The 23,613-nt window shown below is 48.9% G+C and overlaps 2 protein-coding genes across 3 annotated transcripts in view; both read right to left on the bottom strand.

Moving 5' to 3' along the window:
• The window catches only part of ICE1 (interactor of little elongation complex ELL subunit 1), a 535,590-nt gene that overhangs the window by 138,255 nt on the left and 373,722 nt on the right, over positions 1 to 23,613 (bottom strand). The gene's annotated exons all lie outside the window — the stretch shown is intronic.
• The window catches only part of ADAMTS16 (ADAM metallopeptidase with thrombospondin type 1 motif 16), a gene marked incomplete at both ends in the record, with an annotated part of 159,613 nt that continues 152,665 nt past the window's right edge, over positions 16,666 to 23,613 (bottom strand). For both annotated transcript variants that reach the window (XM_081231772.1, XM_081231773.1), the window contains 2 exons: positions 16,666 to 16,781; positions 17,545 to 17,692. In XM_081231772.1, coding sequence (XP_081087898.1) covers positions 16,666 to 16,781; positions 17,545 to 17,692 — 264 coding nt within the window. The remainder of the gene's footprint in view (positions 16,782 to 17,544; positions 17,693 to 23,613) is intronic.

The following is a 23,613-nucleotide window of genomic DNA, read 5'->3' as shown; positions in this document are numbered from 1 at the left end:
GTTCAGCTGAACCAGTGGGTTGGTGGATGATACATCCTGTGAGGCAGGGAATGGAGTGGGCGACGGGCCTGACCCAGCTCTCCCCCTGGGGTCCAAGCCCAAGACCACAGAGCCTTATCCAGCTGTCAGCTCCAGATCCAGCCCCGGCTGGGGGTCCTGGACCTACTGCTCAACCCCAGCCTTTGACCAATCAAGCAGCAAACAGGGGTGCCTCACCCTGCCCTCTTCTCCTCTGGGCACCTTACCCCCTACCCCCGTGGTACAAAACCCATCTATTAGCAGGGCCCCTTGACTGCAGTTGGCCCCTCTTTTTATGCGTATGTTGTGGGAGGGTGTCTGCATGGCTCTGCCATTCCTTTCGCTGCAAAGATTCCTTTTTTATTTATTTTTATTTGTTAATTTCTTGACATACCATCTTCAAAGGATGATACAAGATTTCTCTACATCCATTTTTTAAGAAACTTTGAGATGGCATCTTCTCTAATGGGTTCAGTTTAAATTTTTTTTTTATTTTTAAACAAATGTACTCTATAAGGAGGGCTCTTTATTTTACTTATTTATTTTTTTAACATTTTTATTGGAGTATAATTGCTTTACAGTGGTGTGTTAGTTTCTGCTTTATAACAAAGTGAATCAGTTATACATATACATATGTCCCCATATCCCCTCCCTCTTGCATCTCCCTCCCACCCTCCCTATCCCACCCCTCTAGGTGGTCACAAAGCATCGAGCTGATCTCCCTGTGCTACGCGGCTGCTTCCCACTAGCTATCTATTTTACGTTTGGTAGTGTATATATGTCCATGCCACTCTCTCACTTGTCTCAGCTTACCCTTCCCCCTCCCCGTATCCTCAAGTCCATTCTTTAGTAGGTCTTAGAGTCGCAGGGAGAGTCTGTGGTCCATGGATTCATAACATTGCTCTGAGATGTGAACTTCCATTTCTGGTTCTGAAGAATGGCTAGCATTCCTTGAAATAAACTCCCCAGTCAGTCTGAAGGACTGAGTATGTTTAAAGGGACGGCGGGCCCTGTTTCTGTGAGCACAGTGCGGGACCCCTTGGTGGCATCTGGGTCTGATGAGCTCCCACACAGGCTGTAGGGAAGTTGTCGTTCCATCTGCAATGGATCTCTCAGATGCTTGAAGATAAATCATTCAGAATTCATTAAGAGAAAAAGAAAGGCAAAGGTGATCTGTTGGCCGTAGGGAGCTGTGAGGGAGTCCCATGAGCTGTGGAAGCTGAATCACCCTGAGATGAGTAATACTGAGAGGAAACAAATGTATAGAGGCTTCCACAAATGCAGGGAGGCCAGGCCTGGCCCTGGGACAGAATGTGCTGGGAGGTCTGGGCAAAGTACGCTGATGTTTAGGACCAGCTTTTCTGGGATTCCCTCTTCGCTAATTACAACACCCTTGAAGTGTTGCATCACTATTAACTTTCCCTCAGTGGCCTGGTTATTTGCTCTTGAGGTCCTGCCACGTCCCTCACCTCCCACGCCAAGGATTTGGTTCTCTGGTGACCCGTGCATTTTTCTTCTGGCCTCAGATCCTTCTAGGAGAGAGGAAAGTCCCAAGATGAAGCTGCCAAACTTAATCTACTTTCCTACAAATTGTATTAATACAAATAAAAGAGGCAACATGAAAACTGTTCCATAAAATTGGACTGTTTAGACACCCTGAACAGTTGGGGGTTATTATTATTTTTTTTAATGTTTCTGTTTTGTATTTTTTTTTTTTTTTTGCGGTACGCGGACCTCTCACCATTGTGGCCTCTCCCGTTGTGGAGCACAGGCTCTGGACGCGCAGGCTCAGCGGCCATGGCTCACGGGCCCAGCCACTCTGCGGCATGTGGGATCTTCCCGGACCGGGGCACGAACCCATGTCCCCTGCATCGTCAGGTGGACTCTCAACCACTGCGCCACCAGGGAAGTCCTATTTTTTTTTAAACTTAATTCACTGAAGATTTATTGAGGACCTAATAGATGCTAGAAATTATGCAAGGTGGGTTAGGAGATAGATGAATCAGAAATGAATTTCAGCCTCAAAGAGTTTACAGTTTTAGGAGGCATGATCTGTTCACTATAAGTAGAAAGAAATCTAAGTTACGAGAAAAGAATAATAGAGGTAAAGGAGTTGGTAGAGACTTCTACGTGGGAATATCCTGTAGCATGAGTACCATGAAGGAAGAACTAAATATTCCTAGAGCAAAATGTCTGAAGTGTTGGGGGTTAATTGTAGAACACAGTAATTAAAATAAAAAGGCCCTGCTCTAGAAATGGTGTAGTGTCTTTGAGAAGGAAAGAAAGTGATGTGGTGGTGAGTTTGCCCTTGAGTTCTAAACTCAGCTCTGGGAAGTGGCTTACAGAAATGTCCCAGGGAAAGTGAAGGGGGGAATTGGACCAGCTTCTTCCAGGTCCTGGGCTTGCCATATCAAGGAGGGAATGTGGGTGCACAGCTACCCCTGGGCTGTGAGACAGCTTCTCCTGCTACTGAGATCTAAGCCAGTGGGAGTCATGGAAACCCGAGAGGTATGGGGAGATCAGCAGTTTGGGGGGCACCCGCTTACTGGTGCAGCCCCAGGAGCCTGATAGTGAAAGGCTGGCGCCAGTTCTAACAGCCCCTGGCTTTCTCTGCCTGATGAAGTTGGTTCTTTCTTGACATCTAAAAGGGTGATGATTATTAGGCTCTTAATAGATTGCTCTACGAGGAGAGAACGAAAATGTCCCCTCACAAAGTCTAGTGTCTTGGTGACCCTCCCGTCTGGGCTTAGCTATTATGAATAATGCTGCGATGAACACGGTGCACATGTTTTTGTGTGAACACATTTCCAGTTCTCTTAGGTATACACCTAGAAGTGGAGCTTCTGGATTGCATGGCAGTTCTATGGTCAACTGTTTGAGGAGCTGCCAAAGGGTTTTTCTCAGTGGCTGGGACGCTTGACATTCCCACCAGCAAGATCTGAGGGTTCTGATTTCCCAACATCCTCACCAACCTGGTTATTTTGTGTCCCTTTCTTTCTCTTCCTTCCTTCCTTCCTTCCTTCATTTCTTCCTTCCTTCCTTCCTTCCTTTTATCGTAGCCATCCCAGTGAATATGATGAACTATCTCATTCTGGTTTTTGATTCTTATTTCCCTAATGACTACTGATGTTGAGCATCTTTTTCTGGGCTTATTGGCCATTCATATGTTTTGTTTGGAGTCTTTTCAAATTCTTTACCAATTTTTAAGTTGAATTATTTGTCTTTTTATTGTTAAGTAGTTGAATTGCTAAGAGTTCCTTATATACACTAAATATCAGATCTTTATCACTATATGAATTGAAAATACTTTCTCCCATTCTTTGGGTTGTTTTTTCACTTTCTTGATAGTGTTCTCTGATGTACAAATGTTTATAATTTTGATGGCATCTGATTTTATTTTTTCCCTTTGGTCATATCCAAGAAATTATTGCCAAATTCACAATCATACAGATTTATATCTTCTAACAGTTTTGTAGTTTTAGCTCTTACGTTTAGGTGTGTTTGATCCATTTGGAGTTAATTTTGTGTATGGTGGGAAGTAGGGGTCCTCATCCTTCTGCATGTGGAAATCCACATGTCACATCAACGTTTGCTGAAAAGACTGCTCTTTCTCCATTAAAGTGTCTTGACTGAAGTTTTATTGTAAATAAAAAGTCGAAATCTACTATCTGACTTACACTTTTTTTCTAATTTCAGAGTTCCATTAGAGTCATTTCTGGTGGTTTTCACTGGACAACATCTCTTAAAATTTTTGGTGATTTTAACTGCCATGTTCAAAATGATTTGAAACAGGCACAAAAGCTGAGCGCTTAAAAAAATTTCTCCAGTGTGTCTTGTGTAAGAAAATATATAATTCACAAACCCTATGCCCTTCTCATGTTGCACCACTCCTGAAATGCTCTGACCTCCTCTTTGCCATTTAAAACTCAGTTCCAGTCTGTCCTGGGGGGAAGCTGTCCCAGGGCTTCTGTGTCACCCCTGGGGCTTCTGGACTTGGTATTTTACATGCCTCCATTACTGAAGTGCAATTACTTATTTACATCCCTGCCCTCCTCTCCCCTTTTCTCTGAGCAGATGAAACCGAGCCACTCGGGCTGGAAGTGGGCCCTTGGGCTTAGTCTGCACTCACGTTAGCCGTGCATACAAATCCCCTTTGCAGAATGATGCCCCAACTGGGGAGCACTGGGAAAGTGTGGTATGCTCTTGTTTGTCAAGACTGATGCAGGGCATGGCTGGCATTCATCTGGGGCCAGGGCACAGGGCACTAACCATTTCACGGTGGGCAGGACAATTATTCATGGTGCAGGTTTATCCTGCCCTCCATGCAGTGGTGCCTACTTTGGGCAACGCTGACTCCTAAAACAGCAAACAAACAAACAACTAAAAAAACCTCATTACCAGGCTAAAGAAAAGTCCCAGAAATTTCACTTAGTACTTCTTGAGAAACCATGAGTCACATAATCAGTGCAGGAGAATTAGGATTCCAGAAGACAAAGTCAGATCAGTGGTCCATCCAGTGCAGTCCTGGGTCCTCTGTGATGCTGAGTGCAGCTGCCGGAAACCCCCTGGCTGCCCCCCACCTCCTCTGGCAGTGTCTTTCCAGGCACTCAGTAGTGGCTGGAGGTACCTCGCATCCTCCGTGCCCCCTCTACGCCCACTAACTTACTCCTCACTTCCTAGCTGACGGCTGGTTCCTACGAGTGCTGCACCACGTTGAGGATGGACTCTCCCTTGTTGTCCCACCCAAGTCATGGGACTCAGCAACCTGAACTGTCTGCCCCTTTGCTCAGTGATGGGCCAGGGCTGGACATCTCTTCTGGAGGCAGTTCTGGCCCTGCATCCATTCACAGGGGGCTCCCGGGTGGAGACGCCCCTCTCTTCACACAGCCCTGTGCCTGCTTCCCGTGGTTTTGTGCACTTTTGATATTTTGCTCACATTGTGGCATCTGCCTGGAGGGTCTCTACCTTTTCCTTTGGACCCCAGCCTGTCCCCCTGATCTGATAAGTGGCCTTCCTACACCCTCACCCCAGCCTCAACACTGACACCACGGTTTTAACCTGAACGTGTTCATTGCAGCGTTTCTATTCCTGCTCTGATGCCAGGTGCTCCCTGCTTCATGTTGGTGACACCTATTCCATGATAAGTGCAGAAATCAGCTCAGGACAGGGTTGGGTCAAACACCAGTGGGAGCCCAGATGGAGTCAGTGATGAACTGAATGGATTTATCTACAAGCTCACTGAACTGCTGCTATTTTTAGCCTTTGTGATTTTGGGAGCAATGTTGTCTATCCTCATGGCGTTATTGGATGTCTGACACCTTGAGGTCTCACAGGACTTTGGGTGGGTAGCACGGGATGAAAGGGAAAAGAACAGAGAGAAGGAAGAATTGGGGGAGATTCCTGGCAGGAAAAGTTTTCTTGAGCTTTGTGACCCTAGAAACCACAAGCTTGTGGTCCTGGCGTTAAGGACGGGCTGCTGAGCACATTCGCTTCAAGGGCCGTGATCTGAGAACATCCACAGAGGATGTCCCATGTGATCAAACTTAAAGCATGACCTGGGGAGGAGATTCCTGGCGCACAGTGGCTGAAAGCAAACTGCGGGGAAAGTAGGTTTTTTCTTTACTTGAATGTTCTCTCTGTGTTAGAAAGAATGTGTTGTCAGTCTCCTTCTCACACTCACTGTGCAGTGAACTCTAGTTAGTAAGATGTTAGGGTTGAAGAAGAGAAAAGAAAAGGCACCCCCAGTGATGGGCTGTGTTTTCCTTTGTCAGGAGACAGCCACTGAGGAGGGCTTTAAAGAGATCTGAGCTCTGCACATAAAGACCACTGTTTAAATGGTGATTAATCCTGGGTTATGGTGACTCTATCCTAACAATATCTTACCTTTTATAGGGCTTCGACTTTTCAAAGCATTTTTATGTCTTTCATGCATTTGCTTTTCAAGAGGAAGCCGGACCCAGCACACAGCCTTCTCCTTACGTGGTTCTGTGCGCAAATTCATAATTTGGGCGATTTCACTTCATTTCGGCAAATCTTTATTAAATAGTTAGTGTTTATTACCCACCTTGCATTTGCTGTTTCACTGGCAAAGCAATATGCCCCAGACACACACATTTCTTCTCTCTTTGGTGATTCCCCAACTTCCTTCCCCACCAAAAGAACTTGCAAGAAAATTAGAATCTATTTGGAAGATAATCTTTATTCTTCTACTCGTGATATGTTTGTTCATTTATGACGTTTGTGGAATGTGTGAAGAAGTTTCTGGTCCTTTCAGCTTTGGTAAAAAAAAAAATGTGCTTCTACTGAGGAAGGGGCTTTGTCCGCATGAAAACCACTTTCTGCATAAGTGGGTGCATGTCTGTGTCAGTCAGGCCTTAGGCTATTCCGATCGAAGGTTAAAGCCAGCTTGTTCTGCGTAGTGGGTGGTGGCGAAGGAGAGGATGTGTGGTGGTCCTCAGAGGTACCGTGCAGTGACTGGAGGCGGGAGGATGGTGACCAAGGTGGGAGGTACCTGCAGAGAGAAGCAGCGGAACTTGGAGAGGGCTCGTATTTGGATGTGATGCATTGGTGATTCTCCCAGGGCCCCTGAAAGGACACATCTCAAGGGCTGCTGTGGATAGACTATTTGTGTCCCCCCCCAATTCATATGCTGAAGCCTAAATCCTCTTTGTGATGGTATTTGTGAGGTGGGGGGGAGCTTTGGGAAGCGACTAGATGTGGATGAGGTTGTGAGGATGGAGCTCCCATGGTGAAATTACTGCCCTTTTAAGAAGAGGACGATCCGGAAGCCCTCTCTATCTGCCATGAAAGACCACCTGCAAGCCAGGAGGAGAGCTCTCAGCAACACCAGATCTGCGTGCACCTTGATCTTGGACTTCCCAGCATCTTGAAGTATGAGATAGAATCGTTTGTTGTTTAAACCCCCTGTTTGGTCTGTCGTGTCCTGGGATGGCAGCCTGAATGGATTCAGACAGAGGTCAGTTGAAAAGCAGAGCCTAGAGGGAAAAAGATTCTGAGGCTGAAGACCAAGCAGACCCTGTGGAAGGGGCTCCGGCTTCCAGAGAAGGGGCCCACGGAGGACGGCAGAGCTGCAGGGGATCCTGTTGCCAGGCAAACGAGGTGGAGAGGACATTTGGGGAGAAGCCACTTGGAATCACAGTGGAGGGTTTGTTTTCCTACATCTCTGACTCAGTTGGACCTAACGTGGGCAAAAATATTAAGGTGAGCTCAGCTTCCAAAATCACCATTGTTGCCATGGTGAAAATGTGGAAAACAGGTTGGTAAATTATTTAGGGGACATTGTAGAGAGATCATTCCTCTAACTCAGTCTAAGAAGGGGCCTTATCCTCCACAAAGACCTGGAAGGCACCCGGGTCATTGATGGCTCCTCTTGCAGCCCCTTGAATGGCACCTGCACACAGAGGTCCTCCTGCCCCGTGGCCCATCAAACACAAGGGGTGACTTTTCCACATGCAGCCGTTTCACCCTTCTTCCCCTGATATGCATCTCAGCCCTATGGCTGGGAGAGCCGTGAGCATACAGGAGAGGCTGACAAATTAGTGGCTGAGGTTGGAACTCACCAGAAAACCCAGAATGCATTGTCCTCACACCACGGGAGAGGGGATGCTGACCTCCAGGTACAGACAGAAGAAAGGGACTAATGTAAAACTAATGACCACTGTGGTAGGAACGCTCTCCTGCTGTGGGGAGAGGGACCAGAGAAGGAATGATGCTGAGATGATCCTTCGTGTTCATTTATGGTGCTTTCACACAGTACTGTCTCTCAAAATTGAAGAGAACGCCACTTGTCACATGCCGTACCCTCAGTTAATATAGTAAAGAAACAGCTGTGTGTGTTTGCTTTCAAATTGTTCATGCAGGCTGCTCCATCCTGATGAAACTTCCAACATGAATGGTTGTGCCTAGAACCTTAACCTGACCATGAATCTCTAAAGATATCACAGGTTTTCTTTTTACTTCCTGCCGTTTCTCTTTATTTAAATTTTCTAAGAGTTGATTTGAGGTGTAGGTGGATATATAGCACTCATTTAAAAAAAAAGTGGAAGAAAGAATAAGAAAACTATTCTTACGTGTTTTCTGAGAGTCAGGGAAGAGTCAAAAATAACTTGGTTGGTTTTTGCAAATCTTGTAATGTTCTCCTGTCTCCTACCCCAACATGCACAGGTGAGTGTGTGTGTGTTTGTGTGTGTGTGTGTGTGTGTGTGTGTGTGTGTGTGTATGAGAGAGAGAAGGAATGAATCTCTGGTGCCTCTTCCTTTTCTCATAAGGACACCAGTCCTGTGGGATCAGGGCCCCACCCTATGACCTTATCTAACCTTAATTACCCCTGCTCAGGCTCCATCTCCAAATACAACCACTTTGGGGATTAGGGCTTCAGCACTGAATGGGGGGACACAATTCAGTCCATAGCCAACAGTGGGCTGGAGGAGGGGTTTTAGGATATTCCAGGGTCTGGGAGTAACCTTGAAGGGCACAGAAGTGTGACAAAGTGCAGCACCTTCGAGGACTATTGCTCTCACTCAAAAATGAGGGGAGAGAGTTAAAGCTGCACGAGCATTTGGCCTATTTCCCCTCAGCCAGTGGGTCCGAGGGTTGCGATGGGACATTTAGGTGCTCCCGGCTGCAGCGGACAAGCAGAAGAGCCCCATCTGCATTTGCAGAAGGAGACCTCTGGGGCGGGCAGCTCTGTGGCCTTCCAGTCCCCATGGGAAGGCGTGGTTTTCTGCTTGGAGGCGACAGGGGGGCGAGAGGTGCCCCGTGGTGCAGAGTCACGTCTTGCAATAGGAGGAGGAGGTGTTGGGGAAATCACGGAGATGGGTGGCCTGCACATTCATCTCCTGGTTTGAGCCTGGTTTTCCTGGGGAGGTTGGCATCCTTTCTTGGCCCCTGAGAAGATGGTGATGGACAGACGTCCAAGCAAAGCAGTAAAATGTGCTCACACACACCTCACGCTCCACCTGGGGGGCAGGGTGCCTCGCCTCTCAGCCACAGGGTACACGGGTGCCACAGAGTCTCTGCCGGACTTCAGATTGAAGCTTTCATGCTTTGTAAACCCACCGCAGAACCCCAGCTGGGGTGTCAGCTGCCGGGGTCAGCCATCAAACCTGAGGTCAGAAGAAACTGCAGCCACTGTGACCTACGGCTGCACGTGACCCAGGTGGGAGCCTTGGGCGTCTTGGCTCAGGCCCGAGACCATGGATGGCAGCCAGGCCGCTGTCAGGGTGAGTCCAGCAGGCACGTAGGCCCGGGGACAGTTCCTGCTGGAGACCCTGGCAGGAGGAGCTTCGGCACTGCCTTTGGGTCCCTCCATTGCCGGGTGGGCAGGTAGCCCTGGACACCCTGGTCTGGACTCGACCCACCTGGCCTCTTGGAGAATTACAAGTGGGCTCTGCTTTGCTCATTTCTGGAGGCTGTGAGTGCATGAGTGTAGGTGTAAGGATTTCAATAGGCACCACCAAAACGGTCCTTAAAAATTCCCCTGAGCCCTCTTTATCTGCTTCTAATGCAGAGTGGGACCCTCCCCTCCATCTGGCTGGATTGCATGATACGAGATTCTGTGCTCAGGGGTAATTCATGACTTCCAGTCAAGGGTTAGTTTAAAAATAAATAAAATGGAAGGGATAGCATTGTGAAATTTTGGAGGAATCTGAAAGATCTAATTGTTTTGTTTTATAGGCAATACATGCAACAGCAAGGGAGGGGAAACGGCTCGTCCAGGACCATCACACTGCAGCGGCTTAAAGGGAAGGGGACCTATTCACTCTCACGTGAGTGAGTGTAGAAGCAGTGCTATGCCTGGCACATAGGAGGTGTGATGGGTGATTCGGCTGGTCTGAGAGCCAAGCCCTTCCTGGTATGTGCAGTGCACACCTCACCACACCGTCTGCCACAAGGGCCTCCCTGTGGGAGGAGTTCAGGTCCCCGCCCCATTCACCCTGGTTTTGAGTGCGCTTTGCTCTGGATGGCAGGGTGTGAGTACATGTGACCCGGGGCCTGTTCTGGGCAGAAGCGGTAACAGGCAGCGACCATGACCAGCAGCTGCTGACCTGCCTCTCTCTGCCATCCAAACAGTATGGCCTGGGTGGGGGGCTGCCTTTCACCCTGGACTCGGGATTGAAGAAAACACCCAGAACAGTCCCGCAGGCAACGGGCAGCCACAGAGGCAGAGATAAACCTTTGTCCTTATAAGTCTCCACGACCTTGGGGCTGTCCTTGTAGCCACCAAGCTGACCGACAGAGTCGGTGTGCGGTGACTACGTGTGGAATTCACGGTGGCATAAATGACAAGGTGAGTAATCCCTTTTCTTTCAGTGCCTCTAGACAACGCGCTCATTTGAGGCCATGGAATCTTCCAGTCTGGTGGTGTGATAAGTGAGGCCGAGCCAGAGGAACCTGGGCCTGGGCGGGCTCACCGCGATGGCTGGGCCGTGTTGTGTTAGACACTAGCCTGGGCCAAGCTGCCGGTCCCTTGCGCTTTGCAAAGCTGGTGCAAACTGCAGGCCTCAGCTATCAGGAGCCATCGAGGGCATGAGCCCTGCTGCCTTCACTTCTGGCAGCCTTGGGGCATCTGGTAAGTGTGGTCAGTAAAGCCATTTTCTCACCTGGAGGAGAATAAAAGTAGCGTGAGTGAGTGAAGTGGTCTGTCGTGTGTGTGTGTAGGTGAGACTCCTGTGTCTGGCCCTGGTGTCCTGGCGTGCATATTAATTGTGCCCGCTTGTACTCTCCAAAGTGATCCTGTTTCCACCTGGAAATTAGCAAATAGGACTTGCTGAAGTGTGTAAGCCAAAAGCTTTTTCTGAGTTGAAAAAAGTCAAAATTAATTATGAGGAACAAAACCTGACTTCAAATACATGCCCATCCCTGCATTCTGCATGTGCACGTCAATATCTGTGTAGAGACAAAACAGGACTCTGACTTGACCGATTTGTGTCTCCAGTCCCTCATCTCAGCACCCTTTCTCCACGTCTAAGGGACCGAGAAAAGCTGGGTTTGGTTCTGGGGCAAAGCATCATCCCTGTGGCAGCTCCCCTTGATCGAGTGACTCTGCTCACCTGAGAGAAGCAGCAACCTGGGCAGGTCAAGAGCTTCCCCCAGTGGACAGCAGGCTTCACTCTGAGTCTCTGAGTGTTGGCAGGTGGATGAGTACAGAGCAACCGGGGAAAGCAGCATCAGACACTAGGTAGGCCAAGGCAAGAAACCAGCTAGGTTAGTTGGGCTCTGGCCTTTGATGACCCCTCACCAGCAGGTGACCAGGCTAAGGTTGCCATCCCTGACCTGTCCTCTGCGAGTGGCAGGAGAACCGTTTTCTGGAACGGCCGCTCTGCTCCAAGGGACTTACTTTAAAGACTCTGAATTTATGACCCTGTTGGAGGGCTGCCATTCATAAGCCGAGTTTCACTATAATCCAACCTCCTAATATCTTTGCAAACCTGACTTTTAAAGAGCAGGAATCTTGTACAGGGGAAAAAGAGGGGTGATTTTGGGGGCCCAGAGCTTGTGATGATGTGATGGTCAGTTTTAGGGTTCAGCAGAGAAAATTAGAGGCTATTACAAAGCTCTTTAAGTTGTATGAATAAAATACACAGGCTACCGTCCTGTAATCCAACTCCCGGGCACACAGCCAGAGAAAACCCTAATTCGAAAAGACACACGCACCCCAATGTTCACAGCAGCACTGTTTACAACAGCCAAGGCATGGAAACAACCTAAATGTCCATCGACAGGGGAATGGAGACAGAAGGTGTGGCACATATATGTGTATATATATATGTATGTGTGTATATACACACACACGCACGCACACACAATGGAATACTACTCAGCCATGAAAAAGAATGAAGTAGTGCCATGTGCAGCAACATAGATGGACCTAGAATTTGTCATACTGAGGGAAGTAAGTCAGACAAAGACAAATATCCTATGATATCACTTGTATGTAGAATTTTAAAAAATGATACAAGTGAACTTATTTACAAAACAGAAAATAGACTCACAGACCTAGAAAACAAGCTTATGGTTACCAAAGGGGAAGCAGGGGAGGGATAAATTAGGAGTTTGGGATTAGCAGATACACACGACTGTATATAAAATAGATAATCGACAAGGACCTACTGTACAGCACACGGAACTATACTCAATATCTTGGAATAATCTATAAGGGAAAAGAATCCGAAAAAGAATATGTAGGTGGTTATATATCTATAGATAGTTTTATATATATATATATATATATACAACTGAATCACTTTGCTGTATACGTGAAACTAACACAACAGTGTAAATCAACTATGTTTCAATAAAATTGTTTAAAAAAAGGAATGGCAAACTTAGTATGTGGAAAATGCAGAATGACTCTTTTTAAATTTTGAACTGTAATTTTGATGCTGAAATCAGTGACACTCTTTTAGCAGAAAAAATGTGCCTGAGGTGGGCAAGCGGCCTCAAGCTGGAACTGAGCCTCCTTCAGGATGGCAGGAACCAGACCACTCACACAGGGCCTCGACTTCTGGCACCCACACAGTGGCATCTGAATTATATATTAAAACACAGCCTCCTTTATATTTGGCCTGTAATTTCAGTCTCTTGCTATAATACTGCCTTGCAAAGGATTTTGCAAAACTTGGCCCAGTGAGGCCCTTTATCTTTCATCTTCCTCCAGCACAGAGTTGAGGGCAGATCGGGCAGCTTCGTTCTGCAGCCGCCTCTTGTCATTCTTTTCTCCCTGCGTTAGTGTCTGGAGGGCAGCCTGCCCTTCTGGTCTACCACTGCCCTCCCAGTGGGAGCGAATCTCCCCCTCCTCTGTGCCTCCCTATTCTTATAATCTAGCGCTTTGGGGCCGGATGTTATTTTCCTGATGAAACAAGTCCTTGAAGACGGGACCATACGACAGGCCACTTTGCATCCTTCACAGAGCCAGGCCAGTGAAACGGGATTCGGACCATCTCCCGCATGGTGGGCCCAGGGGCTCACTGAGGTGGGGCAGGTGCTATTGCAAGCCAGGGAGGGGCACAGGGTGAATGGGGCTGGCCACACCAGGAGCTGCACATGGGGCAGCTGGCGTTTGGGAGGGCTGATGTCCATTGTAATCCCAGGCGCAGCTGCAGATTTTCTGAGTTCCCAGTTAGGGCCGGCTTAATCCAGTCTGAGGGGGATTGGTGTGATGGTTAATTGTACATATCAACTAGGCTGGCTCTGAGGTCCACTTGCTTGGTCAAACACCAGACTAACGTTGCTGTGAAGGTGTATTTTAGGTGTGATTAACATTTTAAAAATTAAAAAAAAAACTTTTTTATTGAAGTTTAGTTGATTTACGATGTTATGTTAGTTTCTGGTGTACAGCAAAGTGATTCCATATATATATATGTATATATATACATATATATATATATATATATATACACACACACACACATACACATATACATATATACATATTCTTTGCAGATTCTTTTCCACTATATTGATAGTTTATTACGTGATATTGAATACTGTTCCCTGTGCTATACAGTAGGACCTTGTCGTTTACCTATTTTATATATAGTAGTGTGTATCTGCTAATCCCAAACTCATAATTTATCCCACCCACCCCACTATCCCTTTTGGTAACCATAAGTTTCCTTTCTATGTCTGTGAATCTGTTTCTGTTTTGTAAATAAGTTCATTTGTATAATTTTTTAGGTTCCACATATAAGTGATATCATATGATGTTTGTTTTTCTCTGTCTGGCTCACTTCACCTAGTATGATAATCTCTAGGTCCATCCATCCATGTTGCTGCAAATGGCAATATTTCATTCTATTTTATGGCTGAGTAATATTCCATTGTATATGTGTGTCACATCTTCTTTATCCATTCATTTTTTTAAAGTATTTAAAAAAATAATTGATCAATTATTTTTTGGCTGCATTGGGTCTTCGTTGCTGTGCACGGGCTCTCTCTAGTTGCAGCGAGCGGGGGCTGCTCTTCGTTGCGGCACGGGGGCTTCTCACTGCGGTGGCTTCTCTTGTGGCGGATCACGCACTCTAGTCACATGGGCTTCAGTAGTTGTGGCTCGCAGGCTCTAGAGCGCAGGCTCAGTGGCTGTGGCGCACGGGCTTAGTTTCTCCAAGGCATGTGGGATCTTCCTGGACCAGGGCTTGAACCTGTGTCCCCTGCATAGGCAGGCCGATTCTTAACCACTGTGCCACCAGGGAAGTCCCTATCCATTTGCCTGTTGATGGACATTTAGGTTGCTTCCATGTCTTGGTTATTGTGAATAGTGCTGCTATGAACACTGGGGTGCATGCATAGATGTGATTAACATTTAACATTTAAATCAGTGGACTTTGAGTAAAGCCGATCACCCATCACAGTGAGGTGGGCCTCATCCAATCAGTTGAAGGTCCCAAGAGCAAAGACTGATGTTTCCCTGAGAAGAAGGAATTTGGCCTCACGACTGTAACATAGAAACGCTGCCTGAGGGATCTGTTCGCTGGTGGGGAGCTTCGGTACCTTGGGCCGGCCCGAGGTAAGGAGAGCCAGGAGGGTGCTGTGCCCGCTGCTCTGAGAAGGGTCTGAGGCTCGGTGTGGGCACCATCTGGACTGACTCTGTCTCAGGGCCGGGAGGGGCCTCTGTGCCCCAGTCCCACGGTCACCCACAGACTCTGCTGGGATGGCCACGCCGATGAGTATGATCCCCCCAGCAGGATCTTAGTTCCCAGAATAGGGAACAAAATCAAACCCATGGCAGTTAAAGCACCAAGTTTTAACCAGTGGACAGCCAGGAATTCTGAGATTCATGTTCAATGAGAAGTCAGTAAATGGTGGTTCCATTCTCTACTACAGGGGAAAAAGTAGGGTATCACGGTGATGGTGCCATCATGGAGTGAGCTTAGGAGTGTTCTTTCCTCTGCAATTTTTTGGAAGAGTTTGAGAAGGATGGATGTTGGCTCTTCTCTGAATGTTGATGGAAATCACCGATGAAGCCATCTAGTCCTGGACTTTTGCTTGTTGGAGGATTTTTGGTCACAGTTTCAATTAAAAAAAAAAAAAAAAAAAGAAAGAAACCCTGCTTGAGTTTCCAGCCTGCTGCTCTGCAGAGCCTCGGCAGGCTCAAGGCTGCAGCATCAACTCTTACTCAAACTTCTGGACTCCTGCCTGGCATACAGATTTTGGACTTGCCAGCTCACAATCGTGTGAGTCAATCCCTTAAAACACCCACTCCCTGTATAAATATATTGTGCCTGTGTCTCTAGAGAATGCTGACTAATACAGCAGGGATAACAGGGTCAGGGGTCACCTTTCAATTAACCGTGTCATCTCTAGAGAGGCTGCACCTGCCCTGCGCAGGTTGCAGGTGAAGTCGTAGAAAACCTGGTCCCTGGGCGGGATGACCCCGCAGCAGTGCCCCCCTGCACAGGCTGCCACCATCATCAACCGTCTTCCCTGAAGCCTCCTCATTCGGGAGCACTTTCTCCTCAGACTGATTCCAGCACTTTCTACCAGGTTCTGGAGCCCCATTTCTCCCTCTTTGAGGCCGATTTCCCGGTCTCTGTGCCAGCCCTCGCATCTCAGAGAAGACCTCATGAAGACTCACGAGCAGTTCAGAAGCACGCCGCACAATATAAAATTTATTATAAAACTTCAGTAAATATAAATATCCAGGTGCCATTTGGAATGGAGATCACACCACAGGAAAGGATTAAAAGCCACACGGATACTGACGGGAGGATGTCAGAGGCCCGCCGCGCAGCTTTTCACCAGGAAATAGGCCTTCCTTCTGAATGGGCGTTACAAAAACAACCAAAATTTACGGAAACATTTTTTTTTGAAAACCCCGCAAAATACAAAAATGAAACACAGGGCTCCAAGGTCATCACTTGACATCTGCCCAAGTGGACCCGCCACCAGTCCTCAGTAGGACGGTGGGGATTCGGTGTAACCGGTAAGACTCTAATTCAGAAACAACCTGTAATTCTGTCACTTGAAATAGAAAAGCAGTAAGAAATGGGTTTAAATAGGAACACTCACTTGTAAATAACTGAGAAAGATAAAACGTAAAATAAGAAACTTCTCTCCTCCAGCACACAAGTCTGAAAGGGACAGGAGCACCACAGCAGGGATTTCATTTTCCCGTTTCCAGAGGCGAGGTCCCCAGTCAGGATGGAGACCAGTTCCCCTGCCCAGGCCCTGGGTCCCTGTGCAGAGAAACTGCTCTTGGGGCAGGATGGGCCTGGGGACGCAGCCCAAAGCTGATTCTGCTGTCGGAAGGGACCTCCAGGTGGGAGCTGGGCCGGCATCCTTAGAGGCAGGTGTTCTGTACTTCTCCCTCATTTCCTGACCTGCCTTCCTTGACAAAGCTCTGCAGTTCTAGGTGAGCACGTGCCCTGCTGCACAGTGCGCCCTGCAGCCTGACTCGACATCCCCACCTCCCCGAGAGCGTGTCCATGTGCCTGGGGATGCACTCACACACACGAGTCACACACACGCTCACACACACACATACACACACACAGGCATGCACAGAATCATATATAAGAGCCCCAGATGGTTTTTCTTCTCTCAGCTTCCATCTTCCTCGGACGCACCCCGGTGTAGACCACACAGTTCGCTGGTGCTGGAAACAGGTACCTCCTGTGCCCTGTCAGGTCACAGGTTGGATGTGGAGCACATCTTGCAGCACTGCTGGCCGTAGAAGTGGTGGCTGCACATCCCGTGCTGGGGCACCAGGGTGCACCAGTGGAAGCGGTCCTCGCAGAGGGCGTCTGAAAGTGAGCAGTCCCGAGTTAGTCACCGTGCCAGCAGCCCGTGTCTGCTGCCACTGGCAATGACTCCAGCAAATCAAGGTAAATCTGTCATTGCCCTGAAGCTGCTGAAGGAGGGCAGCTCTTCAGGTCAAATGGGCCAAGTGGGTTGTGCTGTTTTCACAAGACCTTTCTTGGAAGCTTCCCGCAAAGTTGAAATTCTCTGCTTTTTGTGCTAAACCCATCCACGTAACCACTCATCCACCCAAGGCGATGGGGCTTCTGTGGACTGGACTCCAATTGCCGAGTCCCTGATTGAGCCAGACCACTCATTCTCCTCCAGCCCCATTTTCTCTTCCAGAAACCTCGACAGATACACAGGGCATGGTCCCCGCAAATACCTGAGGCACCGAGGGAGTGGGCACAGGGATGGCGTTTAGAGCGCATCCAAGGAATAATCTGGGCTCTCCTTTACCTCGGGCGGAAAAGGCTGCTCTACTTAAAATCCGCTTCTCTGAATATAAAGAGCAGCAGTGAAACAGAAGCAATCTGATTTCCCAACCGTCCGTGTCATTTCTGGGGAGGCGTGAGAAGCGAGGGGTCTGCTTTGTGGGCTATGTCATGGGAAAGCTGGGGGAGGAGATGGAGAGAGAACCGGGGAGCCGACACCAACCCCTCGACCTAGCAGGCACCCCGCACCTGCTCAGCCCTCTTAGGGGACACTCCGGAAACGGGATGGCCCCCCCGAAAGGCCAAGGTCAAGCCGAGGGGCTCTGACACTCACCTTTCTTCGGTGCGATGGGGCAGAAACGGGTGTTGCAGGCCTGGGAGGCCGCGGGCTTCTGGTGCGCGGAGCAGCCCACGGCCGGCCGGCGCCCCGCCAGGCACTGCACGGACCTCGTCTGCATGCCGCCTCCACAGCTGGCCGTGCACTGCGAGAAGCACAAGCATCAGTCGCCCGGGGCCACCAGGTCCTTGGGCCGGCTGCTCTCGCAAGCTTTCCCCACCTCCCCAGGTTCCTCACGGTGGTCTGCCTCAACCTCTGTGGGTGGCTGAGCAGATTCTGGATTTTTCCCAAGTATGGACACTGGAGAGAAGTGCCCAGAAGTCTGAATGTCCTTGAGTCATCAAGGGTGTGATGGACACCAAAAAGTGGCACGCATCTGGGGATACAGGCTATGGGTCTTTCATGAAATGCCATCACCAAGCCAGCCTTTCTGGTGCCCCTGACCTGGAAAAGCTTGACAAGCCAACTCCCCAGGAGTTGACACTCAGACCTTTCCAGACTCCAAGCGCAGGGACTCTGCATGTCTGGAGGTTCCGCGGGCTCATTCGCATGCTACCGGGAACTTTGTTTCCTGAAGCCGAGGCCCCCGCACTCTAAGGCACAGAGCACAGCGGAGCCAGAGTAGGAAGGAGAGGCTGGGTCAGACCATCCCTCACCAGCTGGCCGGGCACACACCCCACAGACCACAGCAGCGGGTCCGTCTGAGATCCACTGCCGGTAATAAACCAGGAGGGACGTGGGTGATCAGAGAGGCGGAGGGGCCCAAACTTGTAGTAGTGAATATGCCCAGAAAGAAGGCAACTCGAGGTCTAGACAGAAGCATGTGAATTGTGCTCAGACAAGGCTGTGGGTTCAAGACCATTAAGAATGTAAGCAATTAGGGCTTCCCTGGTGGCACAGTGGTTGAGCGTCCGCCTGCTGATGCAGGGGACGCGGGTTCGTGCTCCGGTCCAGGAAGATCCCACATGCCATGGAGCAGCTGGGCCCGCGAGCCACGGCCACTGAGCCTGTGCGTCCAGAGCCTATGCTCCGCAATGGGAGAGGCCTCAACAGTGAGAGGCCCACGTACCACAAAAAAAAAAAAAAAAAAAAAAAAAGAATGTAAGCAATTAAAGGAGTACCTGCACAAAGTCGGGGTCAGAGAATGTTTTGGATATCCTGTGGGTAAGCTAAATGGTTGCTTTAAAACACGAGGCTAAAGCCGTGCAGATTTAGGGACACACATAACTCAGGCTGCTGCCAGAATGTACAGGTCTGTGTGCTAGGACCCCATTGGAGCAGCCCCGGGGCTGGTCTTCCACAGCCGAAACAGCCCGCAGCCAGACGCTTGCCTGCAGCTGGATGTTCAGGACCCGCTGCAAACAGAGCCTGGAGAAGTGGTTTTGATATTCCCTGGGATAGGGACTCGGCGATGGAGTAAATAAAACATCTCTATCTGACCCTGGGGGGGAGAAAATTTGGAAATAGAGAGTCCTGAAAACTCATAAGCTGAAGGCATTGTTCCTGCTTCTTTTTTTTTCTCTTTAGGGAAAGGATGGCTGGGCCCCTGGAGGGAAAATCCAGGGCTTTAGCTGCTAAGCATGTGGGTTTGGAACGTTCTGTGAGGCTTACCCCTTCTCCTCAAAACCAATTTCAGCGAAAGTCATCAATAGTTCAGTTTCAGTATACGACGATGGCAGCCAGGAAAACAACAATGTTGTGGGCAGACTCATGTCTGATTCCTGAATCATGAGGCTCATCCGCAGTAGAGCCAGATGTTTCCCACTGCCTGTAACATCTTTCCGAACATTCCGGCAGAGCCGCAATTCTGGCCTTGGTGCTTTGCACTCTGGTTCCAGGCCCTCCCTCAGCTACCATCGTGGGCTGAGAACTTACAGGGCTGCACTGCCGCAGGGTTCCTAGGGTCTTGTCGGTCACATCTTCCTCCGTAGGTGTTGAATGTCTCTGCCTTGTGAGTTGAGTTTCTTTCATCAGCAGAGGCAGAGGCAGAGGCAGAATTCCACTCTTGCTAAAGATGTTATGCCTCAGTTAGAAATCAAGAGATCTGGCGTTTTGCATCACTTAAACAGCACCAAGTGGTTTGATTCTTTTTTCGTCATTGGTTAATTTATTCACAAAGAGGGATCATTCTCCTCCTCTTACCAGGCACAGTTCTAGGCTCCAGACACTAGTACTGAGCACAAGCAGCTTGCCCTTCCTTGGGGCACTTTCTAAAGCCACTACTCAAAGCTCGGTTTCTGGACAAGCAGCCCTGGCAACAGCTGGGAGCCTGTCAGCATCCCTGCCTCCTACCTCCGGACACTGCCTCAGAATCTGCACAACCCCCAGATGATCCATAAGAACACCCAGTGTGAGAAGCACTGGTCTAGAGAGATTTTAAACTCCCCGTGAGAGACATATTTTTAGGAAAAAAGTCTCCAAATAGCTCAACTTTTGTGTTTCTTCATGTAAACAGAAAGAACTAAGATGTATGGCTGCAGATTTTGAAAATACTTTGCATTGATAAAACCAGAGATAGAGCAGGAGAGGGAAGAAAAAAAAGGAATCTGAAAAAGTTTATTCACTTTTTTTTTTTCCCCCCAGGAAGGAAAAGCTATGCAAGTGGTTCAGCTATATCGTAAACATAATGGCCTCAAACTCAGCATGGGGTTTAGAAATCACATTCCAGATTTTCCACTGGATTTGCAGGTGGGTTGATCCTAAGAATCTCTGTGCAGACACCCAGGGTGGAGAGTGAGAGGCTGGGGCTGCAGGAGCAGCAGGTGTGGAGGGCAACTCACAAGACACCACACTGTTGGGAAAGGAATACTCGGTGGAAAGGGAGACCGGAACTCAGATCTGAAATCAAAGGCCAAGTCTCCTTCCTCAGCTTCATGGGGTTTAGCCTGAGCGTCTCAGGCCATTCCTCGTACTGATGGCAGGAGAGGCGGCCGCCATGCCGGGCGCTGACGGTGTCCTGCACCTGCTCCCTGACCTGCAGAGTGACAGATGCTGTCGCCCTCTGTCCAGACCCCCTGCTGCTGGAGACACCCTCCACACCAGTGGCTCTCAAGCTCAAATGCGTGTCCAAATGAACCACAGGACTCTCAGCAAAGCAGAATGCTGGGGCCCGGCCTAAAGCTCGAGCACCAGCAGGTCTGGGCTGGGCCCGAGAACCTGCATGTGTAGCCATGCTGCTACGGGTCGGGACACACGCGGAGAACTGCTCTCCAGTGGGTGACCACAGCCACACCGGCAAGAGCACCGTCCTCTTCTATTTTCAGAACTGACTCCCGCCACATTCAATCTAACAAAACTAGTACATCAAGCTGACCTGCAGCTTGACTGCAAAGAGTTAAATGAGCCCCTGAGACGTTCCCCCGCGTGGCCCTGGCGGTCACTGTCATCTTCAGTCCATGGAATCTCCCCACTGCACCCTGCTCACTTCTGCTTACCTTCCAGGGCCTCGGTCTGAATGTCCTTGAGCCAGAAAATGTGGATGACTCCCACTCTGTGGGTGGGTGGGTAGTTCTGGGTCTGTTTGCTGAGGGGTGAGGGGGTCCCTCCAGACTCCGGGGCGTGTGGCTTCAGGGTGCAGAGCAGGGCCATCACCACTGAAGAGCCGGCCATGGGCTGCTCACTCCACTGCTGGGGCCCCGGGGCCTTACGCCCCCTCCCATTCCCTCTGACCCTTCACCCCCACATGCTGCTGCCGGTACCAGGGCCTGAGACCAGGGCTCCGTCTAAGAACCAAGGAACCAGATGGAGAAAAACGTCGAGGCAGGATTCCGCGGGATGGCCCCCTGAGGTCTAGCAGTGAGGGTCTTCTTGTCATTCTAGAATTAAACGGCCTTCTGGAGGCTGATGCACGCCCGTCCCCACCTGGACCCCATGCAGACCAGCACGCTGTGCTCTGAAAGGACCCCTGCAGGTTGACCAGTCCTGCCCCCTTCCAGGGAGTCTCAGGGCAGACATCCACTCAGACAGACTCTATGGACATTGAAATGCTGAAAGACCTCTCCCTTCGGATGTCCTCTGTGTGCCCTGTCCCCTTGGTGATCCCCGTGTTCCTAGGAGGACTGGCCACCCCTGTATAAGAGGCACTGCACTTCCTCTAACTGGAGGAAGGGGGAATTGATGATTACTCGTAGTCATTATCAAAAAACCCCAAAGATGCATTTTTAAATAATAACATTTGCCTCTGGGTTTGTTTTAAATTAGAGAGCCTACTCTTATTTATGTTATTGGTCTTTATGGAAAAATGCTAGTGGAAGGTGATGTCTGAGAGCTCTAAGTCCTGATTGATGTTCTACGTGGTCTTAGTCTAAGGTAAATGTCCACCTGTCACATTCACAGGAACTTGTAAAACCACGGGGCTTCTTCCAGGGCAAAGTTCATCTCTCAAATGCATGGACAGTGAGTAAACAAATGCATGTTAACTGCAGACAGCCAGAGGTCTCACACCTTCATCCTCCTTCTGTGAAGTCTCTGCAGGGGCGGGAGGGGGGCAGTTTCTTCCCTTATTTATCACCTTCGTGGACCTCTCCAAGTCTGGAGCTTCAGCCACCATAACTTCTCCCAGACACCAAATATCTACTCACTCAGGATGGGACAACACACACAATTTCTGCTCTAAACATAGGTGGGGCTGTGCATTTTTTGTACGAATTCAATTCGTTACAGGCAGACTCCCTCCAGCTCAGGCGACCTTGTCCATCAATGTCAACAAAAAGGTTCCTGTTTTCCTGTGCACCCTCATAATTAGAACAGAATGAGAGCAAATTATTAGAGGTGGGCGAATGGATCAAGGGTGCAGGGCAGCCCTCTGTGATGGACTGACCACAGTCATCCAGACCAAGCCTGCTGAAGTCTACACACGTTCTGTGTGTGCCTGTGTGTGTATCTTCACGTGTATGCCCCTATGTGTGAGTCTGTGCATGTGTGTGTGTGTTTGATACATTGCTGCAGACATAGTTGCCAAGATGGAAAACCCTATCAATGACGTCTGGGACATGGCTCTTTGCCCCTGAGAGCCCAAGGGTCTCCACGTCAACTTGTGCACAGTCCTGGTGAGGAACCCCGGAACAAGACAGGGCCCCGGCACTCCAGCACTGAGAACACACCCAGTCTCTGTCATGTAGAGTCAGACACAGTCCAGCAGGTGTTCGTACTTAAGCCTTTCCAAGACCAGGTTAGCGTGTGATCCACTGGATGCTAAGCCCAAACGACCCAAATGAATGAAGTCAGTCCTGCCAGGCGATGCACTACTAACCAAAATGATAAGCCGGGCCATTGAGATCAACAAAAAGTCTCCTGATCAAATAACAGAACCCGCCATCTTCCTGCTGTTACAGGAATAACCTGTTTGGGGGCAAAGCTGAGCCAGGCACTGGTCATGCATTTCCATCCCACAGTTTCCCACGATTGAAGGGTTCAGAGCCTTGGGTACAAGAGCTCATGGCAAACATCGCTTTTGAGTTATTACTCCCACAAGTTATGGACTCGGAATGTAATAGATGAGTCACACTGGATAAGATCTTCAAGCAGCTTATGATAAAAATGACTTATTAGACAGACAGATTGAATATTTCAGGCTGGTGAAAGCTATGCAAGATGTATGTTTAGGTTTTAGGTTTTGGTTTAAAGTAAATAAGGATAAACCTTGTTTTTCTTTTTCTAAATGTGCCTGAAGTCTCTGAATTGAGCAGAGTGGTGTGAATACTGGCCTGATTCAGTCTCAGGAGCCTCAGTCTCCCCATGGACAGAGGGACCATGGTCTTGGGAACCACCTGTACTCGTCTCTGACTCACATTCTCAAAAAGACAGAGAAAGCGAAGCATCTGCCTCAGAAACAACTCGACTCAGCTTCTTAGCTCATCCATCCCTTCACCTTGCTGGAAAGCCTGTGCACTCAGAGGAAAATAGAAGGGAAACGTGTGTAGCTAGTGATACTTTTGACCTGCTTAAAATAGCAAATGCTTGAAAAGGATGTGGTTCAAAGGTCCCCTGGTCCAATATTTAAATTAAACAAATTCTAATTTAAATACCATTTGGGGAGGAGTTCATATATCTGTAAATGAAAAAGCA

The sequence above is a fragment of the Mesoplodon bidens genome (genome assembly GCF_964165515.1).
Source record: "Mesoplodon bidens genome assembly, chromosome: 4".
Lineage (NCBI taxonomy): Eukaryota > Metazoa > Chordata > Mammalia > Artiodactyla > Ziphiidae > Mesoplodon > Mesoplodon bidens.
The sequence above is the reverse complement of the archived record's forward strand: the minus strand, read 5'-3'. Positions and strand labels throughout refer to the sequence as shown.